General features: G+C 56.2%; 1 protein-coding gene across 10 annotated transcripts in view; it reads right to left on the bottom strand.

The window, feature by feature from the left end:
• Positions 1 to 11,516: 11,516 nt before the first annotated feature.
• DNMT3A (DNA methyltransferase 3 alpha) overlaps positions 11,517 to 27,430 on the bottom strand; it is a 111,178-nt gene continuing 95,264 nt past the window's right edge. For 9 of the 10 annotated variants that reach the window (XM_045844616.1, XM_045844615.1, XM_045844612.1 and 6 more), the window contains 15 exons: positions 27,006 to 27,113; positions 26,601 to 26,757; positions 26,136 to 26,285; positions 25,985 to 26,029; positions 25,141 to 25,220; positions 24,528 to 24,640; positions 24,233 to 24,416; positions 23,897 to 23,981; positions 21,974 to 22,119; positions 21,082 to 21,172; positions 20,750 to 20,898; positions 19,620 to 19,705; positions 17,761 to 17,830; positions 16,646 to 16,764; positions 11,517 to 15,922 (listed from right to left, as the gene is read on the bottom strand). In XM_045844616.1, the coding sequence (XP_045700572.1) occupies positions 15,781 to 15,922; positions 16,646 to 16,764; positions 17,761 to 17,830; positions 19,620 to 19,705; positions 20,750 to 20,898; positions 21,082 to 21,172; positions 21,974 to 22,119; positions 23,897 to 23,981; positions 24,233 to 24,416; positions 24,528 to 24,640; positions 25,141 to 25,220; positions 25,985 to 26,029; positions 26,136 to 26,285; positions 26,601 to 26,757; positions 27,006 to 27,113 (1,725 nt within the window). In that variant the 3' untranslated portion in view covers positions 11,517 to 15,780. The remainder of the gene's footprint in view (positions 15,923 to 16,645; positions 16,765 to 17,760; positions 17,831 to 19,619; positions 19,706 to 20,749; positions 20,899 to 21,081; positions 21,173 to 21,973; positions 22,120 to 23,896; positions 23,982 to 24,232; positions 24,417 to 24,527; positions 24,641 to 25,140; positions 25,221 to 25,984; positions 26,030 to 26,135; positions 26,286 to 26,600; positions 26,758 to 27,005; positions 27,114 to 27,430) is intronic. The other variant, XR_006786359.1, reaches the window with a different exon arrangement.

The raw sequence follows: 27,430 nt of genomic DNA, 5'->3' as shown, positions 1-27,430 counted from the left end.
GGCTGTAGGTACACACAGGGAACTGGGCACCCAGCAAGCTGCTTGTGGGGTGGGACCAAAGGCCTGACAAGGCTGGGGTGGGGTAGCCGGACTGTGCAAGGCACTAGGGACTTAGAGTCATAACAGTGACCTCTTCCACACTGCACCCCCTATGTCCTGGTGTGTATCCGCCACCTGCTGCTTCTCACACAGGCATGTGTGTGGTCCGTCTTCTCTGCCAGGCTGAATTCCTCGAGGAAGGGCTGCAGCTTCTTCCTCTGTGCCCGAAGAGCACAGCACACCCTAAGGTGAGAAATATTTGTTGACCTAAAAAAAAGGCTACTTACAATTGTGGTCACACCACCATAAACACAGGTCTAAGCTCAGCGAATTTCTATCTGAGATAGGTGAATGCTACTACTGTTTGCGGATGACACCACAGTGCAGCCGATACGAGGACGTGCAGGCCCACGAAGAGTATCCGTGCTTCCCCGCAGTTCACCAGCACTTTTGCGTCACTCATCTGTGTAACCCTGGCAACAGCCCCCACCCCCTTCACAGATGGAGAACCAGGGGTCAGGGGCCTGCCCAGGTCCCACCCGGGCCAACGTGAGCCCCACCCTCAGACCTGTTGCTCACAGGACATGAGCATGAGGGACATTTTCAAAGGACGAGGGCCATTCGTGGTTGGGAAAAAATCCAATGTGCAGAGGCCACGGCTCCCTTTGCTGGTGCCAGCGGGCTCCCTTCTACTAGCGGGGACCAGGACAGTGGCTGCAGGCCGCCTGCTACAGAGACTCCTGCTGCCTCGCCCTGGGGAAGCTCCGCCCCCCAAGATGAGGTTGGGTACATGGGGCTCCTCAGACCCACGGGGCAGGGGCGGGGGGAGAGGAGGGACAACTGGGGGACATGGGCGACATCCATCCTCCTGTCCCACTCCCATTTGACACAAACTGCCTCACTTCCTCAGTGTTAGGAGTTAGGATTCGCAGTCAGATTTCCTCCAAAAGAGCTCTGCGGTAAATAGGGGTGCTGGGTTTAAATAAAAACACAGGATGGAATTTTTGGGACGGACTTATACCAAATAGTGCATACTAGATAAGATACATTTAGCTAAAAAATTATCTGTTGCTCTTCTAAAATGCAAGTTTAAGTGGGTATCTAGTATTTTGTCGAGCAATCTTAATTAAAAAATAAAATAAAATTTAAAAAATATCTAAAAACAAAAATAAGTAAAAATATAAGATGCAACTTCAAATAATATTCACTAAAACATGAAAAATAAGATATTTGTACGAATAAAATATTAAACATAAAATTAAAACCACGCCACCAGCGGACGAAGTGCGGCCCCGCAGGCTGGCGGTGGCGCCTCCGAGGCCGCCCGGCCCGCGCTGCAAGCCCTTCTCCGCAGCCTCCCCGCCGCTGGCGGCTCAGGCTGGCGACTCGTCTGGGAGAGTGACGCAGTGGCCGTCAGAAAGCTCTGGAAGAGCGGCCGCCCAGGGATCGCCGGACCATGCCTCCCAGATGACGATCATCGAGAAATGGGAGCCCGGCCCGCAGCGCCACCCCTCAGGCGCCCGAAGGACTGCAGGGGGCTGGCTATCAATCGCATTTTAACGGATCTAGCCCGTTCTAGAAACGACATTCTGCTGCTCTGAAAGGAGCCTCCGAAAAGGGAGCTCTGTTTTCAGCAAAGTCGCACCCCCCACCCCCGCACACCCCCCCACCCCCCACCCCTGCACCCCGCCCCCCGCACCCCCGCATGCTTTCCCCTCCACCTCTGCTGCTTCGTGGTGCTGCGGGGAAGAAGGTCGTGAGCGCCACCCTCGTCAGCAAGGTCCCAGGACGCCGCCAAGGCCTGTGGGAGGGTGATGCCATGACAGCTCCTCCACCTGAACTTTGCTGCCCCTGCCTCCTGCCATTCAAATCCCGGGCGGCATCGTGTAGGTAGAAACGGGCGGGGGTTACCTTGGTTTCTTCCCAGAAATCTGAATGCAGGAGGGCGCAGCAGAGAACATTTGCTCTTTAGGGATAAAGCCAGTCTGTGTATGTTAGTTAGAAAAGAGGATAATAAAGGTGTCATTCCGAAACCAGGCAAGGATAACACACAAAAAAGAGAGCTACTAGCCATAGCTGGAGTAGCTGAGTGGATTGAGCGCCGGCTGGGAACCAAAGTGTCCCAGGTTCGATTCCCAGCCAGGGTACATTCCTGGGTTGCAGGCCATAACCCCCAGCAACCGCACATTGATGTTTCTCTCTCTCTCTCTCTCTCCCTCCCTCCCCTCTCTAAAAATAAATAAATAAATAATCTTTAAAAAAAAAGAAAAAAAAGAGAGCTACTGACCAATACCGCGATGAAGACAGATGCAAAAACCCTAAACAAAATGCTAGCGAATCGAATATAACAATACATTAAAAAGAGAATAATACACCCCAGTCAAGTGTGGTTCACTCGAAGGGTGCAAGGATGGGCCAATATACACAAAGTGTTCCAGGTACCGCACCGCAGCAACAAAATATAAAAATCACACGATCTTATCCACAGCTGCAGGAAAAGCATTTGATAGGATGCCGCATCCATTTGTGATTAAAACACTCAGTAAAAAGGGTATAGAAGGAAAGTGCCTCAACATATAATAAGGCCACATACCATACTCAGTGGTGAAAACTGGGTTTTCCCTCTAAGATCGGGGATAGGACACGGGTGTCCACTCTTGCCACCCTTACTCAACGCAGCACTGGGCGTCCTGGCCAGAGCACGCAGGCAAGAGAAACAAATAAAAGGCAACTGAACTGAGAATGAACAAGTGAAAGTGTCCCTTCTTGCAGGTGACATGATTCTGTATATAGAAAACCCTAAAGACCCCACCAAAAAAAAATTAGAAACAATAGACACGGTAAAGTTTCAGGGTTCAAAATCAATGCACGAAAATCCACTGCCTTTCGATGTACTGGCAGTGAGATTTCAGGAAAAAAATGAAAAACATTTCTTTTGCAATGGTAACCAAAAAAATAAAATGCCCAGGAATAAAGTTAACAAGGGGTGTGAAGGACCTGTATACTGAAAACTGTGAAGCATTATTTAAAAAGACTGAAGAAGACACAATAAAATGGAAAGATATTCCGTGTTCACGGACTGGAAGCATTAACATAACTAAAATGTTCCTATGACCCAAAGCAATACACAGGTTTCATGAAATTCCCATAAAAATTCCAATGACATTTTTTAAAAGAAATAGAACCAAAACAAATCAGATTTGCATGGAACCACAAAATATCCTGAACGGCCAAAGCAATCCTCAGGACAAAAGAATGTACCGGAGGTATCACACTCCCTGACCTCCAATTATACTACAAAGGAAGGATAATCAAAAGAGCATTGTATTAGCAAAAAAACAGACACACGTACCAATGGAACAGAACTGAGAGACCAGAAAGAAAACCACATGTTTATGGGCAAATAATTTTTGACAAAGGAGCCAAAAATATACACTTAGAAAAGAAAGCCTCTTTCTCTAAATGGGGCTGGGAAAATTGGAAAGCCACATGCAAAAAAATAGAATGAAAGGAGGCTACAGTTTGTCCCCATGTACAAAACTTCATTTAAAATGGATCAAAGACCTAAATATAAGATCTGAAACAGCCCTGGTTGGCGTAGCTGAGTGGATTGAGCCCGGGCTGCGAACCAAAGTGTCACAGGTTCAATTCCCAGTCAGGGTACATGCCTGGGTTGCAGGCCATGACCCCCAGCAGCTGCACACTGATGTTTCTCTCTCTCTTTCTTTCTCTCTCCCTTCCCTCTCTAAAAATAAATAAATAAAATCTTTTTTAAAAATCTAAAACAATAAATTACATAGAAGAAAACATAGGTAATAAACTTACAGACCTTGGTCTTAGAAAGATTTTATGAATGTGACCCCAAAGGCAAGGGAAGTAAAGGCAAAAATAAATAAGGGGGGATTATTGCAAACTAAAAAGCTTCTGCAGAGCAAAAGAAACTGCCAACCACACAAAAAGGCAACCAGCTAAACTGGAGAAGATACTTGCAAACAATGGCTCCGACAAGGGGTTAATATCCAAACTATATAAAATAACTCATACAGCTCAGCACCAAACACTCCAATTAAAAATGGGCAGAGGACCTGAACAGACACTTCTCCCAGAAAGACATACAAATGGCCAGCAAATACATGAAAAGATGCTCAGCTTCCCTACCCATTAGGGAAATGCAAATCAAAACTACAATGAGATACCACCTCACACCTGTTAGAATGTCCATTATGAACAAGACAGGTCATAACAAGTGTTGGAGAGGTTGTGCAGGAAAAGGAACCCTTATTCACTGCTGGTGGGAATGCAAAATAGTACAGTCACTACAGAAAACACTGTGGAGGTTCCTCAAAAAATTAAGGATAGAGTTCCTATCTGACCCAGCAACCCCTCTTCTGAGTATCTATGCTCCGCAAAATTGAGCACATTTATTTGCAAAGATATATGCACCCCTATGTTCATTGCAGCGTTATTCACAGTGGCCAAGACACGGAAACAACCAAAGGGTCCTTTGATAGGTGATCAAATGAAGAAGTGGCACATGTGTACCACGGCACATTGCTCAGCTATAAGAAAAAATGAAACACTGCCTTTTGCGACAAAGTGGATGGACCTGGAGAAGATCACACTACGTGAAGTCAGTCAGTCAGGAAAAGCCAAGGACCATACGATTTCACTCGTATGTGGGACATAAAACTGGCACTTAGACACAGAGCACAGTATGGGGTTACCGGAGAGAAGGCGGGGAGATGGTAAAGGGCGAAGGGGGTCAAACACACAACCTGTATAGTCTTATTGAACAGCGTCACCCAAGAAACTTAATAAAAATAAGTGAATACAGATATCACGGTATTAAGTTAGTAATACCTGAGGCAGCCACAGAGCTCCCCAACCTGTGCCCAGGAACCCCACTCCCTGGGGGTCAATCCTAAGGGAATGGTCCAAAAGAATAAAAGTGCTCTCTGCATAATAACGTTCATTACGGCATTACTGACAGTGGCTAAAAACAGGAAACAACCTAAGGCCCGGCTGAGGAGAATGGCTAAGGGAACGATTTTACACCCAGAAGCTGGACCACCACGCGGCCATTAAGCAATTGTCGCCAGGGCTGCAGAAGCAGGGGAGTGTTGGCCGTGGGACCTCACAGAAAAAGGGTGTCCTGTGAAACGGGTCACACTCAGGGCTCACAGCTCCTTCAGAGCTGCTTTTCTTTATCCTGAAGTTTTATTGAGATGCTGATAGATGTACACACAGTTTTAAGAAATAATACAAAGAGAGCCACTTTTACAATTTCCCCCAAGGGTGACGTCTTGCAAAACCAGGATATTGATGGTGATACGATGATCCACTGACCTCCTCGATTTCCCTAGGTGCGTGTGTGTGTATGTGTGTGTGTGTTGCATTCAGTTTTGCACAGCTTTGTCATGTGAGAACGCCGTCATCAAGAACACGTGCATGTTCTAGCCGAGCCCGCAGTTCCCCGCTCATCACCCTCTTCTCTGCTGCCCTGTATTTGGTGGGTTTGTTTTTTTTTTTAAACAAAAATATGTTGAAAGCATGCTGGCTCGTGAGGGGCCGTGGTAGAATGCCCACTCACTTCAGCATGGTTGACAACAGCACCCTCCAGACGAGAGAGAGGGAAACCATCTACACGTCCGCAAACAGGGCACGGTTTGGTAAATCGTGGGACGGCCACGGGGCGGGGCAGCCCGCAGCCGCCCCAAATGACGCGTCCGAAGAAGAGCGATTTGGGAAAATGTCAGCCGAAAACTATTATCTGGCCCAGAGGGAGTTCTCAGTCAATGTCAGTAACCATTACAAGTAGTATAATAATACATACATTATTCGATTTTGAATTAGTAAAGTTCTGTATGAATCTAATAAAAGAAAAATAGAAAAATTCCAATAGTAATTGTCGCTGGGAGGTGGGATGATGAAAGATTGTTTTTTTTTTTGCTTTTGCTTTGGTTATTCTAAAATTTGGTGGAACTAATATAATTTTAGAATGGAGAGAAGTCATGTTATGTTGTTCTTTTAAAACCCACGGTCAACTCTTTTCCATGTAGAGGCAGCTCTGAGAGCGGAGGCGCCCCTCCCCCCAGAGATGCTCTCCCTGGGAGAGTCCAGAGGGTGGAACAGTCTGGAGGGCGGGGGGTGTCAGACGACACCTCTGTCCATCTTCCCCCTGGAAATCTTCAGGAGCCTCCATTTTCCCATCTGTAAAATGGGTACAACCTAGAGCCATAGAAAGTTCGGTCGCTGTTGGCAACTGCAGGTAGGTACATGAACCTGGGCCTCCAGAAGCCGGGGGTGGGAGCGCGGGAGCCCCCCAATGTTTAGAGAATGGGAAGAAGAAAGGACTCATGGGGCAGGAAGACGCAGGGTGTGGTGCCAGGAACCCAGGGAGAAGCGGCGTCAGGAGGAGGGAAGTCACCTGGGCCCCAGCTCCTGAGAGACCCTGTGGGATGGTGGGGGAGGGCCCTGCTGGGAGGTGGGAGTTGAACCAATAGTGAGAAAGCAGAACTGTCAAAAACGGGGAGAAAGCCCAGGGAGGAACAGAAGTCCTCACAGTGGGCCACCAGCTCCTAGGCGATCAGTAAGGTTCAGGTTGCTGTTACAGGGGTCAAGTCAAGGCCGGCAAAGGATGAGCACACAGTGAGAGGTGGGGTGTGTTCCTCTTTCCCCGGCTGAGTGACAGCCTTGTACAGGGCCAAGGCCTCCCCAGAGGCCCCGAAGTTCCCTCCTTCAAACCAAGTGCACCAACTTCGGCCAAAGCCCCGAGCTCAGCAAGGGCCCTGGGGTGGTGTCCCCACAGGCAGCGCTCCTGCCCCCACGAGACCCAGTCACTACGCCCACACAGAGCACCAGAGGTCACATGGGTGTCAAGAGAACAAAACCCGGGTTTCCAAATGAGAGGACAGAGGCTCAGCAAAGCCTGCCCAAGGTCACACGGGGTTTGGGTCTGCGAGTTCCAGGTGCTGTGGACTTTCTTCTGACACAGTTGGGACACCGGGGACTTCCGGGCTGAAAATAAGGGCTGACCGAGACTTGCACCCCGCTCTGAAAACGCCTGGTTTCGTTGTCCACTCCTAAGAGGCCTTGACGACCCGTACCCACCCCCCCATCTTCAGGGACTTTCCTTTCAACTCAGCTGCACCCCGAAGGAACCCCGGCAGAGAGGAGGAGAAGGGGCCGCTGTGGTGAGAGGACCGGGGCCTTTCAGAGTGTGCTGGACAGGAGGAGGAAGGGCTCTTTGGGGTGAAGCCAGACCAGCCCAGGGGGGCCCCGACCCCCTTGGCTGTGACTTCTCTGTGCCCCCATCTCCAACATACACTTTCTTCCCCTCCCCGCGGCCCCTCATCCAACACCCACAGCCCCCCGGCATGACGCCTGCCCACTGCCCATGAGGCCACCTCTGGCCCTGCCATGCACGCCATCAGCCTCCCTGTCCCCCCGCACCCAGTCGGTGTTTGCCCCCCTCCCTCCTCGATTCCACTCCACACCCGCCGAGCTGTCCTTGAGAAACCCAAGGAAGTTGCTCTTGAACCCACAGGGTGGCCCTGGTGGAGTGTGGCGTCTCTTCCCCGCCCGGGTCTTCGCTGGGGCTGGGACTGCCCACCTGGGCGGCCTCGGCGGGCTGTGGACCCTGTCACTTCCCAGCTGCCCTTGACGCCTGCCCTGCGGGACCCTGCCCTGTCTCTCCCTCCCTCTCCACCACCGAAGGGTGCCTTGTTTACATCCGGGAAGTCCACAGCAGGTTTTATTAATGACATGGCCCCCGCAGCTCTGTGTCCTCAGCTCAGATGCCTCCCTGTTTCCGGACTCCAGGGCGCCCATTTCTGCTGAGCCCTAAGCTGGAGCCTCGAAGCTTCCTTCTGAATTCCATCTCCTACCAGGCTTCCCCCAGGCAGGTGCGCCTGGTGAGATAAGTTTCAAAATTTAGTGGCCAAATTATGTTGCTTCTATTTCTTGCTCACCACCAGCACCACCCTCTCCCGGCCCCGCCCGCCCCCCCCCCCCTCAAGTCTTAAGCTTTCACTTTCCCACTGGGACCAAACTAAAGGCTACATTTGGTTTCTTCTGAACTTGACCTTCGGAGAAAGTCAGGCAAATGTGTCGGGAACCAACCAAAATGTTCACCTACTTTGTCCCAGTCAGTCTCATTTCTGGGAATGTATCCTTAGGAAAAAATACAAAATATAGGGGCAAACGCCAACACAAAGATATTTATTGCAGCTCTATTTATAGCTAAAATAAAATGCATATATAGAGAAACAAACATCCAATGAGAAAGTGCAATGCGGCCATTAAAAAAAAAATTCTACATCAACACTGAAAAATATTGTGAAAAAAATTCGGATAAAAGTTAAATGTACATTTACAATTTTGTAAAGAAAAGTGCCCATGAAAAAAAAGCCTGTTACTTTTTCTCAAAATTTCCCCATACGCCCTTCAAGGCTGCCAGCAACCCCGGAACCTCCCCCGAGTCTCGCGGAGGGAACGAGCCTCCCATAACCCTCCGCGAAGGGCCGGCACCGTTGACCGGCTCTGCTTGGCAGTCAGGATACAACACGCAACGCCAGGGGTCTTAGAGATGGGGTCGAGGGGCGTGGGGGGGGGGAGCGTTACCACAGTGTCTGTGTGTTTGGATTCGGTCACTCAGATGGTGGGGACAGGGAACTAGGACCGTCAGGCAAAGAACCAGGAGGACGAAGGGGACACGGGGCATGAAGGGGCTCCTGAAGCCACAAGGCACCGCGCGCTTGCAGAATAGCTCCGGGGAGGGCCGGGCAGCGAGGGGAGCACAGACCTGGGCCTCGCGGGGGCCAGCAGTAACCCCAAGGGCTGTCCAGCATCTCTTAGCTGACCGGGCCTTCACCGCACTCCGCGCAGCCCCTCGCACTGCTGGCCCCGGGTGCAAAAGAACCTTGCCAACGCAGGCCTGGAGCAGGCCGACTCCTGCTGCCTGGTTCGCCCCGTGGAACCTCTCGGAACAGTCCCGGGCCCTCGGGCTTGCCCTGTGAAGTGTTTGCAAACATCCCCTGACTTCCTGTAGACCCAGTGCCGCTCTCGCTCAGTTCCAGCGTCCGGCAAGGCCCAGACTACCACCTCGTGTGCTGGAGAAACTGAAAGCCCACCAGCTTGTCCAACCGAGACGCGGGCACGAGGCCCTCTCCTCTCCCGGCTTGCGTCTGAAAACGTGTATTGCTCAGCCAGGACAGAATGCGCTTTTCTAGCAAACTTGTCTCGCTCGAGCTCATCTTTGCGCTTCAAATGAACCTACACCGTCCTTTTTTTTTTTTTTTCACCCGGGTTACAGTCCTTACTTAATGTCCAGGCAGGTGATGTTGGAGAGGGAGGGCGGACACTGTCTGCACCCAGCGCTAGAATTTAACCCTCTGGAGAAGCTGTGAGCAGTCCGGGGGGGGCGGGAGGGGGGAGGAGACGCAAGACAAAAGGACATTATGACGGTGCTTTTTCCATTTTTCTTTTTGCACAAAAACAGTCCATTTATTCAAGTGTTCTCCAGCACAAGTACATTAGAAAGGAGCTTTATTATATTCTTCTGGGCACAAAAAAATGTGATGAAGGCGGAACTGACAGACTTTCTACATCGGCTGCACGCATGGACCTCTTTAATTATTTCATAAACAGCTATGTCACGAGCATCACTTACACAGAGATACAACAGAACGCCAGGGGGCCGGGGGGCTGGGGCGGGGACCCGCTGGGCGACCCCCCTCCCGCACGCGCCCCTCCCGGGGTGTCCCAGAACCAGACTGTGAAATGTACATTATTATTGTCAATAAATAGAGAAGCAACCCTAAAAAAAATACAGTGGTGAAAGGATGCTGGAACCAGGAAAAAAATAATAATAATAAAAGGAAGAAAGAGGAACTGAAGAGACAGGGAAGAGGGCGGGGGAGGGGGGGAGGGGAGGGTCCGGAGGAAGTCCTGCGTTTAGCTGCGTGGAATGTGGAGTGAAAGTGCTCTGCCAATGGGGTCAAAGCGCAGTCGGCTGTAACAGTAAAAGGTATTACCAAATCAGCTACGGAGTTTATTCTTCAGTATGGATACATGATTTCCCACAAATAAGTAAGCACCCGCTACTTCAATGCCTCAGCTAAAACACATGAAATCGCTCATTTAGTTTTCAAGTACAAAGTTAAAATGCCTTTTTAATAATAATATATCAGAGTAAAATAATAGTCTCTTTTAAACTCCACTACAAGAAAACAAAACAAACAGTCATTGTCCAGACAGCAGACTTAATTTAACAATATATATTTTTAATAAAATGTTTTAGCACCTTGTTGAGTCACCTCCTCCCTCTGCGTATTCTAAGGAATTTCGGCATTTTTGTTGTTTGTTTGTTTTGTTGAATTCTAGGGCTGTGCAACCGAATCAGTGTGGGACATGAAATGGGACTAAGGTGAGGCTTTCGACCCCTGTTCATCTGCCCAGGGTTGGGGCTGGCGGCCGCTAGGCTGGGGAGTGAGGAAGCCGGCCTCTCACGGCCCGCGGGGGAGCACGTGGGGGGACTTTTCCAGTTACGGGAGTCTGTGGGCCTCTGTTTGGGCGATTCAGCCGGTCGCCCATGGGAAAGGGGCCTTCTGCCCTTGTCTTCACTGCTTCCAACCTGCTCTGTGCCCCTCCCCCAAACTCCACCGCCTCGAGTCCGCGGTGACCGAGAGGTCATCAACCAAAGGCCACCTCAGCTGGGTCTCTGCAACACACAGGTGCGGGATGGGCTGCCCCCGTGTCCCCAAGACCCAGCCTTCCTTTACCAGAAGCGCCGAGAGCTTCTGCAAGCACCGTGGGGTCCATCCCTATCTATCCTTTCTTCCCAGATCCTCCAAACGCCTGTAGCCAATCCCTGCCTCGGCAGCAAACGGCCGGAGGGCCGCCCCAGGCTCATTCCAGGCCAGCCCTCCACTGCACCCTGCCCAGCCTGTGGTGGGGCAGAGCAGCCTCAGCTGCTTCCTGCCAGAGGGCAGGGCAACTCCAGGGTCTCGTCTAATCCCTGGGCTGGGGAGCAACCAGACTAGACGATGCCCGATGACAGACTCAGAGTCCTCACCTCTGGGAGGGAAACGGACCGGGCTGGAAGCTCAGGTCTCACCAGGAGAACCTTGACTCGGCTGCCCCCTGACCAAGAAAACAGCCTGCCCTCTGCAGACCTCGGGCCAGCAGCTGGCGGGGGGGGGGGGGGGGGGGGGCGCTCTGTCAGCTTCCTGAAAATGAGCCCTCTGAAAGACACCAGCACCACAGCGGCTCTGCACCAAGCAAGACAGCGACAGGACTTCAACACCGCCTCCAGGGTCACTTCACATTTACTTATATAATGCAGCTCACTCCCGTCCAGGCTCCCCTGGAAGGGCCGGCTGAGCAGGAAGCGTGGGGAGCCTCGTCAGACTAGTTCCACGTCCAACCCTCTTCCTCCACACTGGGTCCGCCCGACCCAATCTGCACCTCAGCGGCCCACCAGAACTCACACGGGCATCTCCACCAGCCAGCCACTCCCAGGCCTGTCCCAGAAGCTCTTCTGCAAAGGGTGCTAACAGGATGTCCAACAGCAAGAAGGTTCTGGGGTCTGGAGACGACAACAGGCAGTAACACACTTCCACCACCTGCCAGATCCTGAAGTCAGATCCACGGGGAAAAGGGTCAGCACCAACCCGCCTGAGGCCCACGGGGCTCAGCAGCTGCCTGCCGGAGACCAGCTCCCTCCCCAGGCGGGCGACCAAGGGCCCTGTGGCCCTGGCCGGAGCCCCTGCCACCTCCCAGACCTCTTTGGCACCACACCGCACCTGGCACCTGCAGTGAGCAGGGAGGCATCACCTTCAGTCTCTTAGAAGCCCTTGCTTTCGGGGATAAGTGGCTCTTCCCGAGAAAGAGAATCTCACTGGGGACACACTTCAGAATTTTCCCTAGGCCTCTGGTTTCTCCTGTCCCACGGCCTCCTCCCACAGCCGCATCCATGCGAGTATGAGGATCCCCACCGTAACCCTCCAGCGCCCTGCCTGTTGGGGCGCAGCACCCCTTTGGAAGGCAGCCCTGTCCCTGCCCCCAGAAGCTTCCTGAAAATGAAGCTTCCGATCCCCTTGGGGTCGGAAGTGGATTAAGAGTAACCTGGCATGGCCAAGAGGGCGCTGTCCCAAGGGCCCCTGCACCCACCAAGTTCTACTGTGGGACTGACCCCACAGGTCACTGGAAGAAAAGCTGGTGATTATTTACGTTCAACCCTGTGAGGGGCACCTAGCCCATGCTGGGGCCTGGTCAGCTTGCTAGGCTGGGAGAGCTGGTGCTCTTAAGGATCAGCCACAACGCACCTCCTCTAAGCAAGCTGGCCGGCCCACGCTAAGCCTCAGGCTTGCCACGTCCTTGGCTACCAAGATTCTTCCCATACCACCCCTCAGGCGGGGCTTGGGCCACTGGGAAAAGCGAACTCCTTCACATAAGCAGGGGACAAAGGCCTAGGAGAGCCCGAGATGCTGGAAGTGTTTGCGGAGGAAGGCCCACACTGTCCTGGCACTGGGAGCTGGGAAGACCTGAGTGCTGGCCAGCGGGGGAGGGAGCACCTTGGACTGCCCGCAACAGCCCTCCTCCCCTCAGCCCTCCGACAGCGGTGCTGGTGGTCTCCAGGCCAGGGAGATGGAGCTGGCTGGAGCACCAGGGGACGACGGGGTGAGCACCAGTTACATGCAGGGACTCCAGAGTGGGAGGGGCAAAGCTATCCCCCTTCCTAGCTGCTCCAGCCCCCTTGGAGGTCCACCGTCACCACCAGCCACCACCTCACAGAGCTGGCAGGAAGCAGCTGGGTGTGATCTTCAAAGCCAATCTGACAAGGAAATGAGATTGGGGTCCAGAACCAAGCACCCCTAAAAGGACCAGAAGACTGGCTACTGGCTGGGAGCTTACTCCTGAGCAATTGAGCAAGGGATTGAAAGCCTCGGTTTAATTTGATCACCAATTACTAATTTGCTTTATTCCAAACATGAAGTTCACTGTCCCATTTTTTTTTTTTTTTGAATGGAAGCCCCTTGGCCAAGACAGACCTGGATGTCAATTTTACTTCGGCGGGGGGAGAATAGGTAGGGGGAGTTGAGGGCTGACTTTACTGGTGCCTCGAGTTGCAGGTCAGTATCACAGTTGCTAACAGAAGAATCTTTTGACATCACCAGGGGCAAAAGAGAGAGAACGCTACCTGCGAGAGGAGAGCACCTGCTAAAATAAAACCTCCTCCTCGTCCTGCCTTCAGCACCTAGCAACTTCTGGGATTGACAGTCTACCTGCAATCAGGGCAACAGAGGTAAGGAGCTGCAGGGCCGACTCCACAAAGTCCTGAATCCTGGGGAGAGCCGCCGGGCGCCCCGGCCGCGCGGGTGAGTGCGCTCCTTATGCGTTGGGACAGAAATGTTCCTGTGTATGCGTGTGGGACTGATTGGCGTGGGGCTTCTGGCCGCGGTGGGGCCCGGGGCTCAGCACCCTGAGCCCCCGCCCCCCCCGCCCCCCACTACAGAATATTTCTTATACATGACCCTATCTATGTATTTATATAGCGCCTACGACCATAGGCGCTGTGTTTCTAGGGATGCGAACTTGGGACCATGTGCTTGACAGCACACCTCCCAGCCCTGCCGGTCCCAGGAGGTGCCATCCCCCCTCCCATTATAAAATATATATCTCTATATGCCACATATCTACACCCCACCTATCCAGGCAAGCATCTGCCCATTGGGCCCTCACCCTGGAGCCGCCAGTGCCGTCCCCGCCTACCGCCAACGCCGGGCTGCTCGCCTCGGTAGGAAGCGGAACCAAGTGTCGCGCACTTGGGGCTCCAGGTGCTGCTGACTCGAGGTAAGAGCACAGCTATCATCAGACCAAGCACTAGAAAAGAAATACACACCACTCCAATCACACACACACACACGAGGAGAGAGACGGCCGGGCCTCCCTCCAGCCCTGACACGCGTGACTCCGGAGGAGGGGAAGTAGAAGAGAAGAGGGACGCACCGGAAGGCCGGCCGCGGGGACTGCCCGGCCGCCCAGCTGCCAGCTGCGCCTGGTGGCCCACCTGGCCCGAGGGGCGGGGAGCCAGGGCACCAGGGCCACCGCTCAGCTCACGTAGAAGCACCCTGCTCCCCGCACCTTGGTTTGAAACCTAAAGGGGGGGGGGGTTGGGTTTCTGTGTTCTGAACGAAAAATCTGAAAACAAACATAACTGTAACCAGAACCATAAGAGTAAGGATAACAAAAGGTGTCATCAGCCTCCCAGTATAAAACTGCAGCCTTTGGAGATGACCAAAAACATCACATTCCAGGGCCAGCAGCCACCTTGTGCGCAGAGGGTGGATGGTGGGGCCTCATAAAAGAACACACAAAAGGCGACTTTAGACAGGAAAGCACCAGTACGTTTTGTATGTTTTTTTATTTGCTCCAGGTGGGGTTTGAACGGTCACTGCCCTCACTCTGGATTACTTCTGATCCCACCACGAGGAGCCCTCGAATCGGCTAATGTGAGAAACTTGGAATGAAGACCCCTCCTCCTGCCACCTTGCTGAGGGAGTCTCCTTTTTTTTTTTTGAAAGCAGAAATAAATCAAAAGGTTTATTGCGTGATCCTGGATGAATCCCGCTCTCAGCTGTCCACGGTCCCGGCCACCTCACCTCCGCCCCGCCCCCCACTTTTTGGCAGGGAGAAGCGGGAAAGCGCTGTTCCCAAATTCTCCTTCACCCCGCTGAACACCAAGGGGGGTGCAAAAGCCCACCTTGATGACGATTCCCCCCTCTGAGCTATCTCCCTCTCTCCATCCTTGGTTAAAACCCTTTGCACATAAGGCAACGTGGAAGCTGATGTTTTTACTCATCTCGCTGTTTGAAAGCACCATTATGAAGTCAGGTTGTACAGTAGTTAACAGTACCTTTTATATATATAGCTCATATCTATCATATATATATAAACTGTAAACAAGAGGTAACAGCGGCTTCTAGGAACTGATTTTCTTCAAGATTTCCTGTGTGGTAGGCACCTGAAATACTGTATAAAAGGGTCTTGTGTGGTGTTCTCGTCTCCCTGCTGCTGGCTGGGCTCTGTTTTGCATGGCCAGGAATGGTGCTGGCAAGACAGCTCAGGGGCTGGGAGGGAGCTCTGCCTCCTCAGTGTCTCTCTGTCCTCTGTCCCCTGCTTGTGCTCCTATCTGATCAGGCTAGAGACAACAACAACAGAAAAGATATATAGTAAAGAAAAAAAAAATCCAATACCAATATATAGATTTCTATAGAATTTCCTTTTTTCCCCCCCATCTCTCTTTCTTTATCTTTCCTCTGCAAGGTATTGTTACTATTTTTTTTTGTTATTGATTTTTTGCTGCAATAAAATCCCTCTTGTTTCAGTCACAGCAAGAAACAAAAACCCAAACGAACAGAAAACCCCTCTGAAAAAAAAAAAAAAAAAGAGTAGAAAATAAAAGGTTTGACCGAGAAAGGTGGGCCGGGGCGGGGAGGGAACTCGGTTTCGTTTTTAAATAGGACTCAAGGTTAACATTGAAAAATCAGGAGATGATGTCCAACCCTTTCCACAAGGCAAAGCCCTCCGGTCTCTCCGCCTCTGTGGTTGTGAAATTCCTTTGTCTCTTCTGGGTGCTGCTACTTCTCTCCGTCCTCACGTTCTTGGTGTTTTGTTGTGTTTTGTGATTTTTGTTTGTCTGTTTGACTCTGTCACTAGCTGAGTTTGCCCTCGCGTCCCTTACACACAAGCAAAGTATTCCTTCAGCGGAGCGAAGAGGTGGCGGATGACCGGCACGCTCCACGACCGGCCGAGCAGTCTCTGCCTCGCCAAGCGGCTCATGTTGGAGACGTCGGTATAGTGGACAGGGAAGCCAAACACCCTGGGGAGGGAAGGCAGAGAGGGGCACGGGTGAGCGCCGGGGCGCGGGCCTCGGCTCGGGCGCCCCAGTGCTCTCTGCAGGTCTGAGGCAGGTAAGACAACCACGGCCTGGGGACCTGCCACGCAGGCAGAAGCAGAGCTGGTGCTGGCGAAGAGCGCCCCCGGGGCAGGCCCCGCCTGAGGTTCAGGGCCACGGTGGGTAACCCAAGTCTGTAGATAACCACTCCACCTGTGCCTTCCCCTCCTGATCCTACTGTCTCCCCTCAAGAAGGGGGGAACCTCCAAAGGGGTCCCCCTTTGTTCTGGTTGTTTGTACAGATAGTCTCTGTCTGGCTAAGTCACAGGGACACAGAGAAAGGCATCTGTCTGCGAGTCCAGTTTGCACCAAGTCCAGGCACTCAGGCTGGAGGGCCCCGCTGGCCCTGTGCTGTCCTGCTTGGCAGGTCCGTAAAAGGAGCAGCACCAGGTCAGGAAGCTCCTGGAGCTGCCGTGTTTTCCTGGCATGCAGCAGGGCCTCTGGGAGCCGAGGCCTCGTGGACTGACTGGTTCCTAGATGCCATGCCGGGAGATGCCTGGGAAAACCCGCTGCTCACACGGCGCCTGTGGAAGACACTGGCCTGGCTGGGAGAGACAAGGCCCCCCCTGCCCCTCCCCCCCCCCCCGACAAGAAGAGCAGTGAGAACACACCACACACCCTGGGACGCCAGCCCACGGCCTCGGGTACCTTTCCATTTCAGTGCACCATAAGATGTCCTCTTTCTCGTTCATGAAGACGGGGAAATGCTGGTCTTTGCCCTGCTTTATGGAGTTCGACCTAGTAGTAATGGTCCTCACTTTGCTGAACTAGAAGATGAGGAGAGAGGGATGAGCGCTCATTCCCTGGTCACGCCTGCACCACGTGCACCAGGCGCTCGCCAGGGGCTGGTGAGTCCAACCCTGCACAGGCCCGGTGCATCCGGGGTGCCGGGGAGGGCCCCAGTCATGAGCCTCCGCAGACCCTGCCGCCTTGCTCCTCCTTCCTAGTCTGAGGTTACCCAGCATCCTTCATCCATTCCTGCTGGCCAAGGACCTGGGGTACAGCAGTTTAAACCACTGTCCTTCCTGAGCCTTCTAAGAACTGCTTTCCCCAGTGGTTTACAGGCAGAAAGATGCCCAGCCACTCAGGCTCGAAGGCGCACTCGCTGGCACCTGCCCTCAGAGCCTGGTGCCTGGTGCACTCACTCGGGGGATTCTCCAGGGAGGTGGCGCTGCCACGTCACAGGGGAATCTCTGATGCGGAGGCTCAAGCCACAGGTGCCGGCCAAAAAGAGGCCCGAGCAGCTCTAGGGACCTGGGCAAAGGTTTCTCAGTGTCTGCCTCCCGTGGGACAGCAAGCGATGCTTAGCAAGGGAGGGCTGAAGGCCAGCAGTGACTTCTTGGCTTAAGATTTTATTTATTTATTTTTAGAGAAAGGGGAAGGGAGGGAGAAAGACTAGGAGAGAAACATCGATGTGTGAGAAATACATCGATGGGTTGCTTTGTACCTGCCCCCAACCAGGGACCTGGCCCACAACCCAGGCAAGTGCTCTGACTGGGAATCAAACTGGTGACCCTTTGATTCACAGGCTGGCACTCAATCCACTGAGCCACACCAGCCAGGGCAGCAATGACTTCTGATCTTTCTCCCTACCCTCCCAACCACCCTTTTTCTGGATCCCCTCCTGCGGTCGACTGTGTGAACGGCCCACATGGCCTCCAAAATCACACCCCCCACGCCAGGTGCACCCAGAGCCCGAGGTCCTGCCCTCTGCCCCCTCCCCGCACCCCCCACCCCGCAGAGGGCTCTGGGGCCGGGCTAACCTTGGCTATTCTGCCGTGCTCCAGGCACTCCTGCAGCTCCAGCTTATCGTTCACAGTGGACGCCAACGGCCTGGGAGGCAGAAAAGAGAAGGTGACGGCGGAAACCAGGAGAAGAGCAGGGGCACGCCTGGCCGTGCTGCGCCTGCTGCCTGACTCACGCATGCCAACAAAAGGGGGTCCTGTCTCCCACGCATGTCATCAGCCCCTCCAACGCCCCCCGAACACGTGCGCACACGCAGCAGCCATCCCTGGGCCCAGACCCAGCAGCAATCACCCTTGGAGGGAGTTCACACGGAGGGGGTCTCAAACTACAAACAAGCAGACAACACCTGCCCGGAAGGGGAAAACCCAAATATTTTTAATCAGATTTAAAAGTTTCGAAAGTATCCATCACCACCGAGCAAACTCTGGGGGTGACAGAATGTATCTCGATAGAGTGTATCTCGATTACGGTGACAGTTACAAGGGTGTGCACACTGGATAAAATGCAACAAACTGTCCCCCTTAAGCGGACAGGTAAAGAGAGGAATTCTGCGGCCCCTGAGAACTGAAACTCTCTGACACTAAGTGTGTCCCTCTCCAGAGGGCAGGCCGGACGCCCTTCGGAGGGGCCTTTCCCCGCAACTGAGAAACACCTGGTGAACGTTTCACAGACAGGCCCGCCCCCTGCGTGTGGCAGCCCAGGGACCCGAGCTCTGGGCTCCTCTCCATCCGTGCATACACACGCATGTACACACATACGACTCTCCTGGCCCCCCCTGGTACCCCCTGCTGGAAGCTCAGGGTTCTAGAACTTTAGAGCTGCAAGAAGCAGATGGGAATTGCTGTCTGGGACCAAGGACTGGCGGGAGACCCCGAGTCCGGCTTCACGAGAGCACTGGACGGAATAAGCCAGCCCGCTTTTCCAATGCACACGCCCACCTCGGGAACCTCGGGGGCACACTGCGAGTCTGTGGGTCAGCTGCCCCGCTGACCCCGCTCCCTCCCGTCAGCAAGCCCTCCCCAGAGGCAGCAGCCTTGCCGAACGGGCACGAGCCTGGGCAAGTTCCCACAACTTGGCGCTGACGGCCAAGCAGGAGAGGAGAGAACGGAGGCCAGGGAGGCGGAGGCGTCCCCTTTCCAGGTACGTACCGCCCAGGGGGTGTCAAATCCACACTCAGAACATTCTGGAAGACACTTCCCTCCATAGGAGAGACCTAGAGGGGGCAGACCTCACTCTGCTTTTGAGCTGCCCCCTTTCGACCAGAATTCCGCTGTTCTCACAGGCCTTTTTTTATACTGCAATTATTGCACTGAAGAAATGAAATGTTCTTCATTCCTCAACGTCCAAATCTCTACCTGTGTTCCTTAAATGAAGAGCATCCTTCCAAAGACCTGCAGCCAACTGAGTGTGGACGAGTGAAGTCAGAACCTCTGCCCTGCATGCCGCTGCCTCAAGACCCCCTCTCCTGGACCAGCGTGCGGCTGAGCCACGGGCACCGCTCCCCCACCCCCAGCCCCGGCCCCCGCGACGGCCTCGGGGGACGAAGACCAGCTGACTCCACCTCCACCGCCAGCACCGGGGAACCGACTCCCTGACCAGCTCAGCGGCAGGTCGACTCTTCTTCTGTGCGGACGGCGCGCTTCTAAACGCCTTGCTCTCGACCGCCAGTTGCTGGTTTCTCAGGCAAGTATAACCCAACCCTGACGCCCCTCCTTCCTCGAGAAGGAAACGAAGGGCACAGCCGAGCAGCAGGCCGGTCAGCCAGCGGATGGCCGAGAGGGCCACCCAGGGACCCCTGACCCCGCGGCCGGGCCGTCCTGCCGGCAGACACGCCCCGCCCCCCGCAGCCACCCCAGGCCCGGGTGCCATCACCCACCTGTTCATACCAGGAAGGTTCCCCCAGAAGTAGCGGGCCCTGTGCGCAGCTGACACTTCTTTGGCATCAATCATCACAGGGTTGGACTGGAAAACAGCAGGGAGATCAGCGGTGAGTGAGAGGGGGGCGTCCACTCGTGCCAGGAAGTCCTGCTAGTTACAGCCCTGCAGCCTCGGAGGCTCCGACTGCTCTGAGGGCCACGGACCGGGTGGCCTGATGCCTCCAGAGGACGCCAGGAGGAGCCCTCACCTCACTCACTGCACTTGCTCTTACTGGGGCTTTCCAGACCTGCACCGACCAAGTGCACACACTACGGGGACAGGAATGTGCTCGATCTGCACTGTCCGCTGCAGCAGCCACTACCGCATCAGCGGCAGGGGGCTAACGAGGCCCCGAAACGGGGCTAGTGTGACTGAGGAATTTTAACCTTTACTCAAATACCACCTGGGGCCGACGGCCACAGGACCCCAAGGCCCTGTCTCACCAGAGAGGCGTTGAGAGAGCCAGCCCCCACGTGTGCACACCCTCCCCGTGCACCCAGATTGTGAGCCGGCCAGACAGCTGCCTGCACGGACAGCCAGAACAGCAGCCCGAGGGCCACTGATCCCAGGACTCGGGTGCATGGGCTGAGCTCCCGGACCGCCCGCCCCCAAAGTGCCTCTGGCAGCAGAAACCCTCTGCGCAGGGCTTGAACCCGGCTCAGAGCTGAGTTAGGACCCACATTATGAGATGAGCTGTGTTTTCTCCCTAGGTGACATAGAGCACCTGTCATGGTTGCCGAGGAGTGAGGACAGCCATCTATTTAGGCCTCTCTGAGGTCCCCCTAGTGAAACACCACCCAGCAGCCCAGCCCCAGGAGGGGGCACCCCTCTTTAACAGTCAGGGCCTCGAGTCCTGGGGCCCACAGCCACGTACCCCTCTTAGAGGGAGACCATGAGCTCTTCCGGGGTGGGCCTCTAATGCTGCTCTCCTCCCTGGCTAACTCGGAAGCCCTCTGAGCTTCTCAAACGGGCCCCTCGCAAAGCAGAAGCCCCCCGCCCCCAGCTCCACAGTGCAGACGAGACAGGGATAAAGCGGCGGTCCAAGGCACAAGTCATTAGTGAGCTGGCCGAACCAGGGGCCGGCTATACCTCGAGAAATCGCGAGATGTCCCTCTTGTCACTAACGCCCATGGCCACCACATTCTCAAAGAGCCAGAAGAAGGGGCGGTCATCTCCCTCCTTGGGCCGCGCATCGTGCAGGAGGCGGTAGAACTCAAAGAAGAGCCGGCCCGTGCCCTCTGAGAGGCGGAAGAGAAAGCTGTCAGCGGGGCTGTCCGCAGAGACAGTGGTGCAGCTTGGGCACAGGGAGGGGGAAGGAGGGCAGGGGTGCTGGGAGGGGCCGCCCCAGGGCCGGGTAACCCAGCGGGAAACCTACACGCGGGAGCACCGGCAGAGAAGGGGCAGGGCGAGCCAGCACCTACCGTAGAGTCCCTTGCGGGCGGGGTTGACGATGGAGAGGTCATTGCACGGGCTGCCCCCAATCACCAGATCAAACGGGCCCCACTCCTGGATCTGGGGGATAAAGGTAACGTGATGGGGCTGATGTCCGGGGACAGAGGCAGAGAGCAGGACAGAAATATCCATGAACGTGGCAAAAAACGTACTTGGACATGGGGAGAGGAGACCTAGCTGCTTTGCACGCTCACCACACACACACACGCACTAGGTACACGCACACACACACTGTGCAGCCACAGGCCAGTCGCTGAGGCCTCTGGGCTCAGTTTCCCAAACGACAAGGCAAAGGGACCAGACTGGGTGATCGGAGGCCAGCAGGGAAGCCGGCGTGCCCCCCGCGGGAAAAGCAGCCCCTCGGGGAGAAGGCGGTCCCGGCCACACAGCTGGACAGAAGGCACTCGGCGCTTGGCGCCCTTTGGGATCTGAACGCCCGCCAAATGAACGCCCTTCAGCATTCCTGAGGGCTTGTGGTTTCAGGGGTAGACACAGGTGACCGGGAGGGCAAAGACCCCCCAGCAACCCTGAGAAACGGAGGCTGGTGACGCTGTCCCCGACGGATCAGGACAGGCCCCTCACTGCAATCCTAAGCACTCACCTAACAAGGGCCCTGAAACTAGCCAGGGGGCAGCCGGAGCCCCAAAAGGTCAGCTCCCCAGTTCCCATTGCACTCTGCCCATCACCCTGGAGACGAGGAGGAGAGTGGACGGGGAGGAGGGAGAGAGGCCGGGGGGGGGGGGGGGGCAAACGGGGAAAGGAGCAGAACACACGAACAGAATGCAAGGGGGCTGGCGCTGCCCCCGGGGGCTGGGCGCCAGCGGCACGGAGGCGGCGGGACAGCCCGCGGCACGGACATACATGCTTCTGCGTGACGCTGCGGACGTCGCCGACGTACATGATCTTCCCCTGGTGCCGCACCATGCCCACCGTGATGGAGTCCTCGCACACCTCCGAGGCGATGTAGCGGTCCACCTGAATGCCCAAGTCCTTCAGCACCAGGAGCCCTGCGCCGGCCGGCAAAGAACACGGTCACTGGGTCGCCTCCGGCACCCTGGTCTTTCTAGGAGAGCCCTCTGGCCAGCGGGACACGCTGGTCAGCCACAGGCCCGAGCCCCGCCCTGCCCAGCATGCTGCTTTACATCTTCCTGCACCAACTGGAACAACTATAACGGGGACATCGAGGCCGTTCCCTGTCTCGTCTGATCCATTGCAAAGGCGGCAGGAGCCAGAACAGACAGACTGGACAGCGTGTGGTTTCAGGGTCCAGCGTGTCGTCCCAGGAAGGACAGCAGCTAGTGTTCAGGCGGCCCCTTCTTTCCTGTTTCTCCATCTCACACACATGCTGGTCTGTCCTTCCCGCTCCTCTCCCCAAAACAGCGTGCCCTGCTGCCTTCCCACCCACCCCTCTAGACTCAACCCAGACGCCGCCTGCTCTGAAAAGGCTCCCCCCCAGTGCCGCCTCCCGGAACCACTGCCCTCCCCAGGGAGCCCCCAGCACTTCGCACCCACTCTGCAAACGCAGAGCAGCAGATTCCCAACACGGCCTTTCCCTCGGGCTCCCTGTGGTCTCCCAGACAGAGCACGGAGCCTCGTCCACGGGTTTCCTCCTGAGCTACCTACACTCACTCCCTCAGCACGATCCCTCCACAAACGCCTGCCGACTGAGGACACAACCAGAACAGGCCCGAGAGCGCCAGGAGGAAGAGGCTACGGTGGGGCCACTCCCAGCGCTCCTGACAGACCCCCCCCACCAGGAGTGCCTGAGGCCCACTAAAGTGCGACGTAGCTTAAGGAGGCCCCCGGCTCCGGCCTGGAAGCCACAGCTGCACAGAGCACCAGTGCTGAGCTGCAGGCAAGACCACTGTCCAGCCTGGGGTGCCACCCCGACACTGGCTCTTTGGCCAAGGTCCCTGGGCTTAGACTGTCCCTCCCCTTCTGGTCACGTGCAGGCCAGTCCTGAGGAGGGCTACTCCTTTCCAAGAAAGTGAGACGCCCCCAGCCTGGGAGCAGGCCGGAGGGGCAGACAATGTCACACCACGCTCATCGAGGGCCTTCCGGCCCACGGGAAAAACAGCACCTGCCCGGGGGGTGACCCAGCGCTCCCTAAAGGACGCCGGCTTCTTCGGCCTGCGGCGACGTGCGTGCCGGGAGGCTCGTCAGAGCACCGCGCTCAACAGCGGAGAAGACGGTGCACGACCCAGCGGAGGACGGAATAGATCACGGAACTTTCGCTCAGTGGAACCCCACGAAGCGCTGACAAACAAAAAATGTAGTTCTATGCTGATTGATATGAGAGAGTCCCGGTATTATAAATAAAAAGGCAAGTTTAAACACTACCCATCTTACCACCCTTTTGTTTTATCTACATGTGATTATGTAAACAAACGTATGTCTATGCGCACACCAAAAAAAACCTAAAACGACATGCACCAAAACACTAATTACCGGATTATGGGCGATCTAAACGTTCTTTGCTCTTGTTTTTGTTTTGGTTGCCCGCCCGTCCTTTGAGGTTTGTGAACAGCGTCAATATCATCTCTGACTAGCAGGCGCCGCCCCCCCCCTCCGTGGGAAAGCCTCTGCCGTTAAGAAGAGTGCCCACTGGACACGCCGGGTCACCATCCACGTCACCATCCACATCACGTTTCCTCGAACCCAAAGTTCCTCCTCCAGGGCGACGCTTTAACAGCGGCAACCCTCACTCCAGTTCCGTTCCGCCCGCGCGAGAACACGCAGAGCTGCACGCCCCACCCAGCCCGGGGACGCCGGTGCCGCCCTCACCTGTGGCGATCCCGTCAAATAGAGACAGCACCCGGATGGGCTTCCTCTTCTCGGCTGGGACAGGTGGGTAGACCTTCGGAGGGTCCTAGGCAGGGAGCACACCACCAGCCGGCCGGTGAGCGCCCAGGCCCGTGTGCCCGCTCCGGCTCCGCGCGCAGGGCCGCCCCCCCAGCCAACCGGAAGCGCGGTCGGCCCCCAGCCCTGCCCGGCCGGCGTGCGGCCCCGGGCACCTCGGCTCACCGCCCGGCCCCGGGACCAGCCAAAGCGCGGCTGCTTCAGCTGAGCCCGCCCTCCACGGCAGAGCGCCCCAGAGCAGGCCCTAGGCCCCGCACTCACAAATTCCTGGTCGTGGTTGTTGGCGAAGAACATCTGCAGCCGGGAGGGCCAGTCCTCCCGCCGCCGCAGCAGCCCGTAGGTGCCCTTGTGCCCGCACATGTAGCAGTTCCAAGGGTCTTCCTTGATGGCTGCCTGGGCGGCCCCTGGCCCCACCAGGAGATCCACGCACTCCACGCAGAAGCACCTGGAAGGAAGCCCAGGGTGGCGGCGGGACCCTCAGCCCCAGGCAGTCCTGGACGGCACGCAGCTGGGGCCGGGCGGGGTGGCGGGGGGGGGCCGAGGCGGGGCGGCTCACCTGCAGCAGTTGTTGTTCCCGCACATGAGCACCTCGCGCCCCCCGCAGCAGATGGTGCAGTAGGACTGGTAGCCGTCGTCGTCGTACTGGTACGCGCACTCCAGGAAGCAGTTCTGGGGAGCAGGGGGGTGTCAGGCCCCGGGCGGGACCCCGGGCAGCGGGGCGGAGGCCGGCTGAAGCCAGCCGGGGGCTCTCACCTCGGGACCTTGACCCAGCCCTGGACCACCCATCCAACCAGGGTCCAACCTGAGCCACAGATCGGGGGAGGGGACAGCAGTCCTCCCGACCCCGGCGGTGGATGACCCCGGTGGTGGACGGTACCAGGAAGCCTCAGGGAAGGCCAGGGAGGGAGCTGCGCCCTTTGCCCCTTGCAGCAGCCCTGGGTTTTCTCCTGGCCCCGAGAGCACAGAAACCCACCCGCCGGGTCAGCCTGAGCTGCCCCCACTTCACACCGGTGACCGATGTCCACCTGGGGACTAGCACGGGCTTCAGAGGGGGAAGAATCCTCCAGGAGGAAAACGAGTGGCAGCTCCAATGCCCGAAGCCCAAAGGCCTGTTCCACTCCACGGGGCTCATCCAGGGGCCACGCAAGGGGCGCGCCCCACGACCCTACCTTGCAGTTTTGGCACATTCCTCCAATGAAGAGAGGGTGTTCGAGGGTCACGTTGAGGCTCCCACAAGAGATGCAAATGTCTAGGGAACAAAGAAAGTGGAGTGAATGTCCCCACAGGGTCACCCTCACGTAGGACCAAAGCCGCACCAGAAAAGCTACAAAAAAGGGGCATGCCGGAGCAGCAGCCAAAAAGTAAGGCAGAGAGGAGTCTGGGGGGTGCCCCATAGAACAGGGAGGCGCTGGGGCCCCCGTCTCAGAAGCCCAGTCACCTCTCAGAGCACCAGCCAGGAGCAGCGTCGGACAGGGCAGGAACCCACCAACGAGAACAGGGCCCTGCCTCAGGGTGACTCTGGAGACAGTCCTTGGGCCCCCGCCCCATCCTGCCCACGCCTGAGGGTCCCCAAGCCGGACATGCCATCACTAGGCCAAGGGAGGCAGACCTGCGGTGCTCATAATGACCACGGGATGAAATATGGGGATGAGAGGTGAAAGGCCAAAAGGTCGAGTTCAGGCAAATTCAATAAAATCCAAGATAGGCCACCCTCTGTGACCCACTGGAGTGCTCCAAACCCTAATGACCAGCCCATGACATGGACAGGAAGGCAAGATTATGGCACCTGAAAACAGGTGTGTGTGTGTGTGTGTGTGTGTGTGTGTGTGTGTGTGTGAGAGAGAGAGAAATAGGCTGGCCGTGGTGGGACACACAGAGCAGACTCTGTCACTGAGCACTGATGTCCCCATCACTCAAACTTTCCTAAGTAGCTGTGCCTCTGCACCAGGAAGCCCACCTGCCTGGCCCAGGGGCAGAGACCCCCGGCTGCCCAGCTGTCCCCGCAGGACTCACCCTCGATGTTCCGGCACTTCTGCCGCACCTCGTACACCAGCCGCTCTGCGGAGGGGAGGGAAGCCAGCATCAGAGGCGGCCACGAGGGCCGTGCCCACGCCTCTGAGTGCCGGCCTCGCCGCGCCACTCTCTCCAGAGCTGGGCCAACTACCTCTTGTGCGTTCGTCGATAATCTCCTTGACCTTGGGCTTCTCCGTTGTGCTCTTTCGGGGCTTTTTGGCTGGTGGGGGTGGTGCATAGGCAGCTGCCTCAGGTTCGACCCACATGTCTGTGTAAACTTCTTTGTAGGGGTTCTTCTCCTCTGGACGGGAGAAGCAGGCAATGAGGTCACGCTTACCAGTTGACCAGGAATCCCAGCTCCCCCTCCTTCCCCGATTCTACCTACAACAGGGGAAGCCTGGTCCCCCACTTGTTCCTTGCTCCCCCTTCTCTGGTGCCCCCAGGCCAGTGGGGAGCAGGCCATTCTGAGTCCCAGAGCAGTGCTGCCCCTACCTTGACCCCAGAGGAGGGAACCCGTGGCCCCTGGATGGAGGCCTTGGCTGCTCTCCCCAGGCACAGCTTTGCCGGGCCTGGCTGGCAGGGATCCCAGAAGGCTGGGCTGGGCCCCCGCGTTTACCTTCTGGTGGCTCCAGGCCCTTGGGGCCTGAGGGCTGGAACCCCCCGAGGGCCCACTCGATCATCTGTTTGTTCTGCACCTCCACGGCCTTGGCAGTGTCGCTCTCGTCGTTGTCATGGCACACTGGAAACAGCTTCCCGGCCCGGCTGCTGGCCACCTGGAGGACCACAGGTGTGGGGGTGGGTGTCAGGCCGGAGGGCAGACTCCCAGCAGCGAAGGGGCAGGGAAGGGGAAGACCGTGGCGGGGGGGGGGGGGGGCCGTCAGAGGAGGGCAGAAAGGGGGCGAGTAAGGTGGGGACAAAAGGAGTCCACAGGGCCCGGCAGGTGGACCCTGTGCTCTGGATTAAAGTGGACACTCTGGCCCCCAGGCCAGCAGGCGGTCTGAGCCCCGCACAGGGCACCCACCTGCAGGACTTCGTAGATGGCCTTGCGGTACATGGGCTGCTTGTTGTAGGTGGCCTGGTGGAAAGCACTGCAGAAGGAGCTCAGCGGCATCAGCTTTTCAACACACACCTGGAGGGACAACCGCCACCCTCGTTTTCCTCCCTCACGCTCATCGAGCACCCCCCACCTGCCTGGCTACTGGCTACTGGCAGGGGCTGGGGGCATCAGGACCTGGCCCCCGTCCTTGAGAGAACCCGATGCATCAATAAGTAATTACATGACACAAAGGACCTGCATGCAAGTGAGGATGCACTGAACGCACGGAATTCTGGGCAAGGGGTTCCCAAAGGCCACAACTCGGCAGCTATGCTAGCTCTCTGAGTAAGTGCAACCTACTTATCTCCCGGGCTTCTTTCATTCACACGCACAGAGTGGGGGCAAGCAGA

The sequence above is a fragment of the Phyllostomus hastatus genome, unplaced genomic scaffold (genome assembly GCF_019186645.2).
Source record: "Phyllostomus hastatus isolate PE091 unplaced genomic scaffold, TTU_PhHast_1.1 phas_contig_402, whole genome shotgun sequence".
NCBI classification, from domain to species: Eukaryota; Metazoa; Chordata; class Mammalia; order Chiroptera; family Phyllostomidae; genus Phyllostomus; species Phyllostomus hastatus.
The sequence above is the reverse complement of the archived record's forward strand: the minus strand, read 5'-3'. Positions and strand labels throughout refer to the sequence as shown.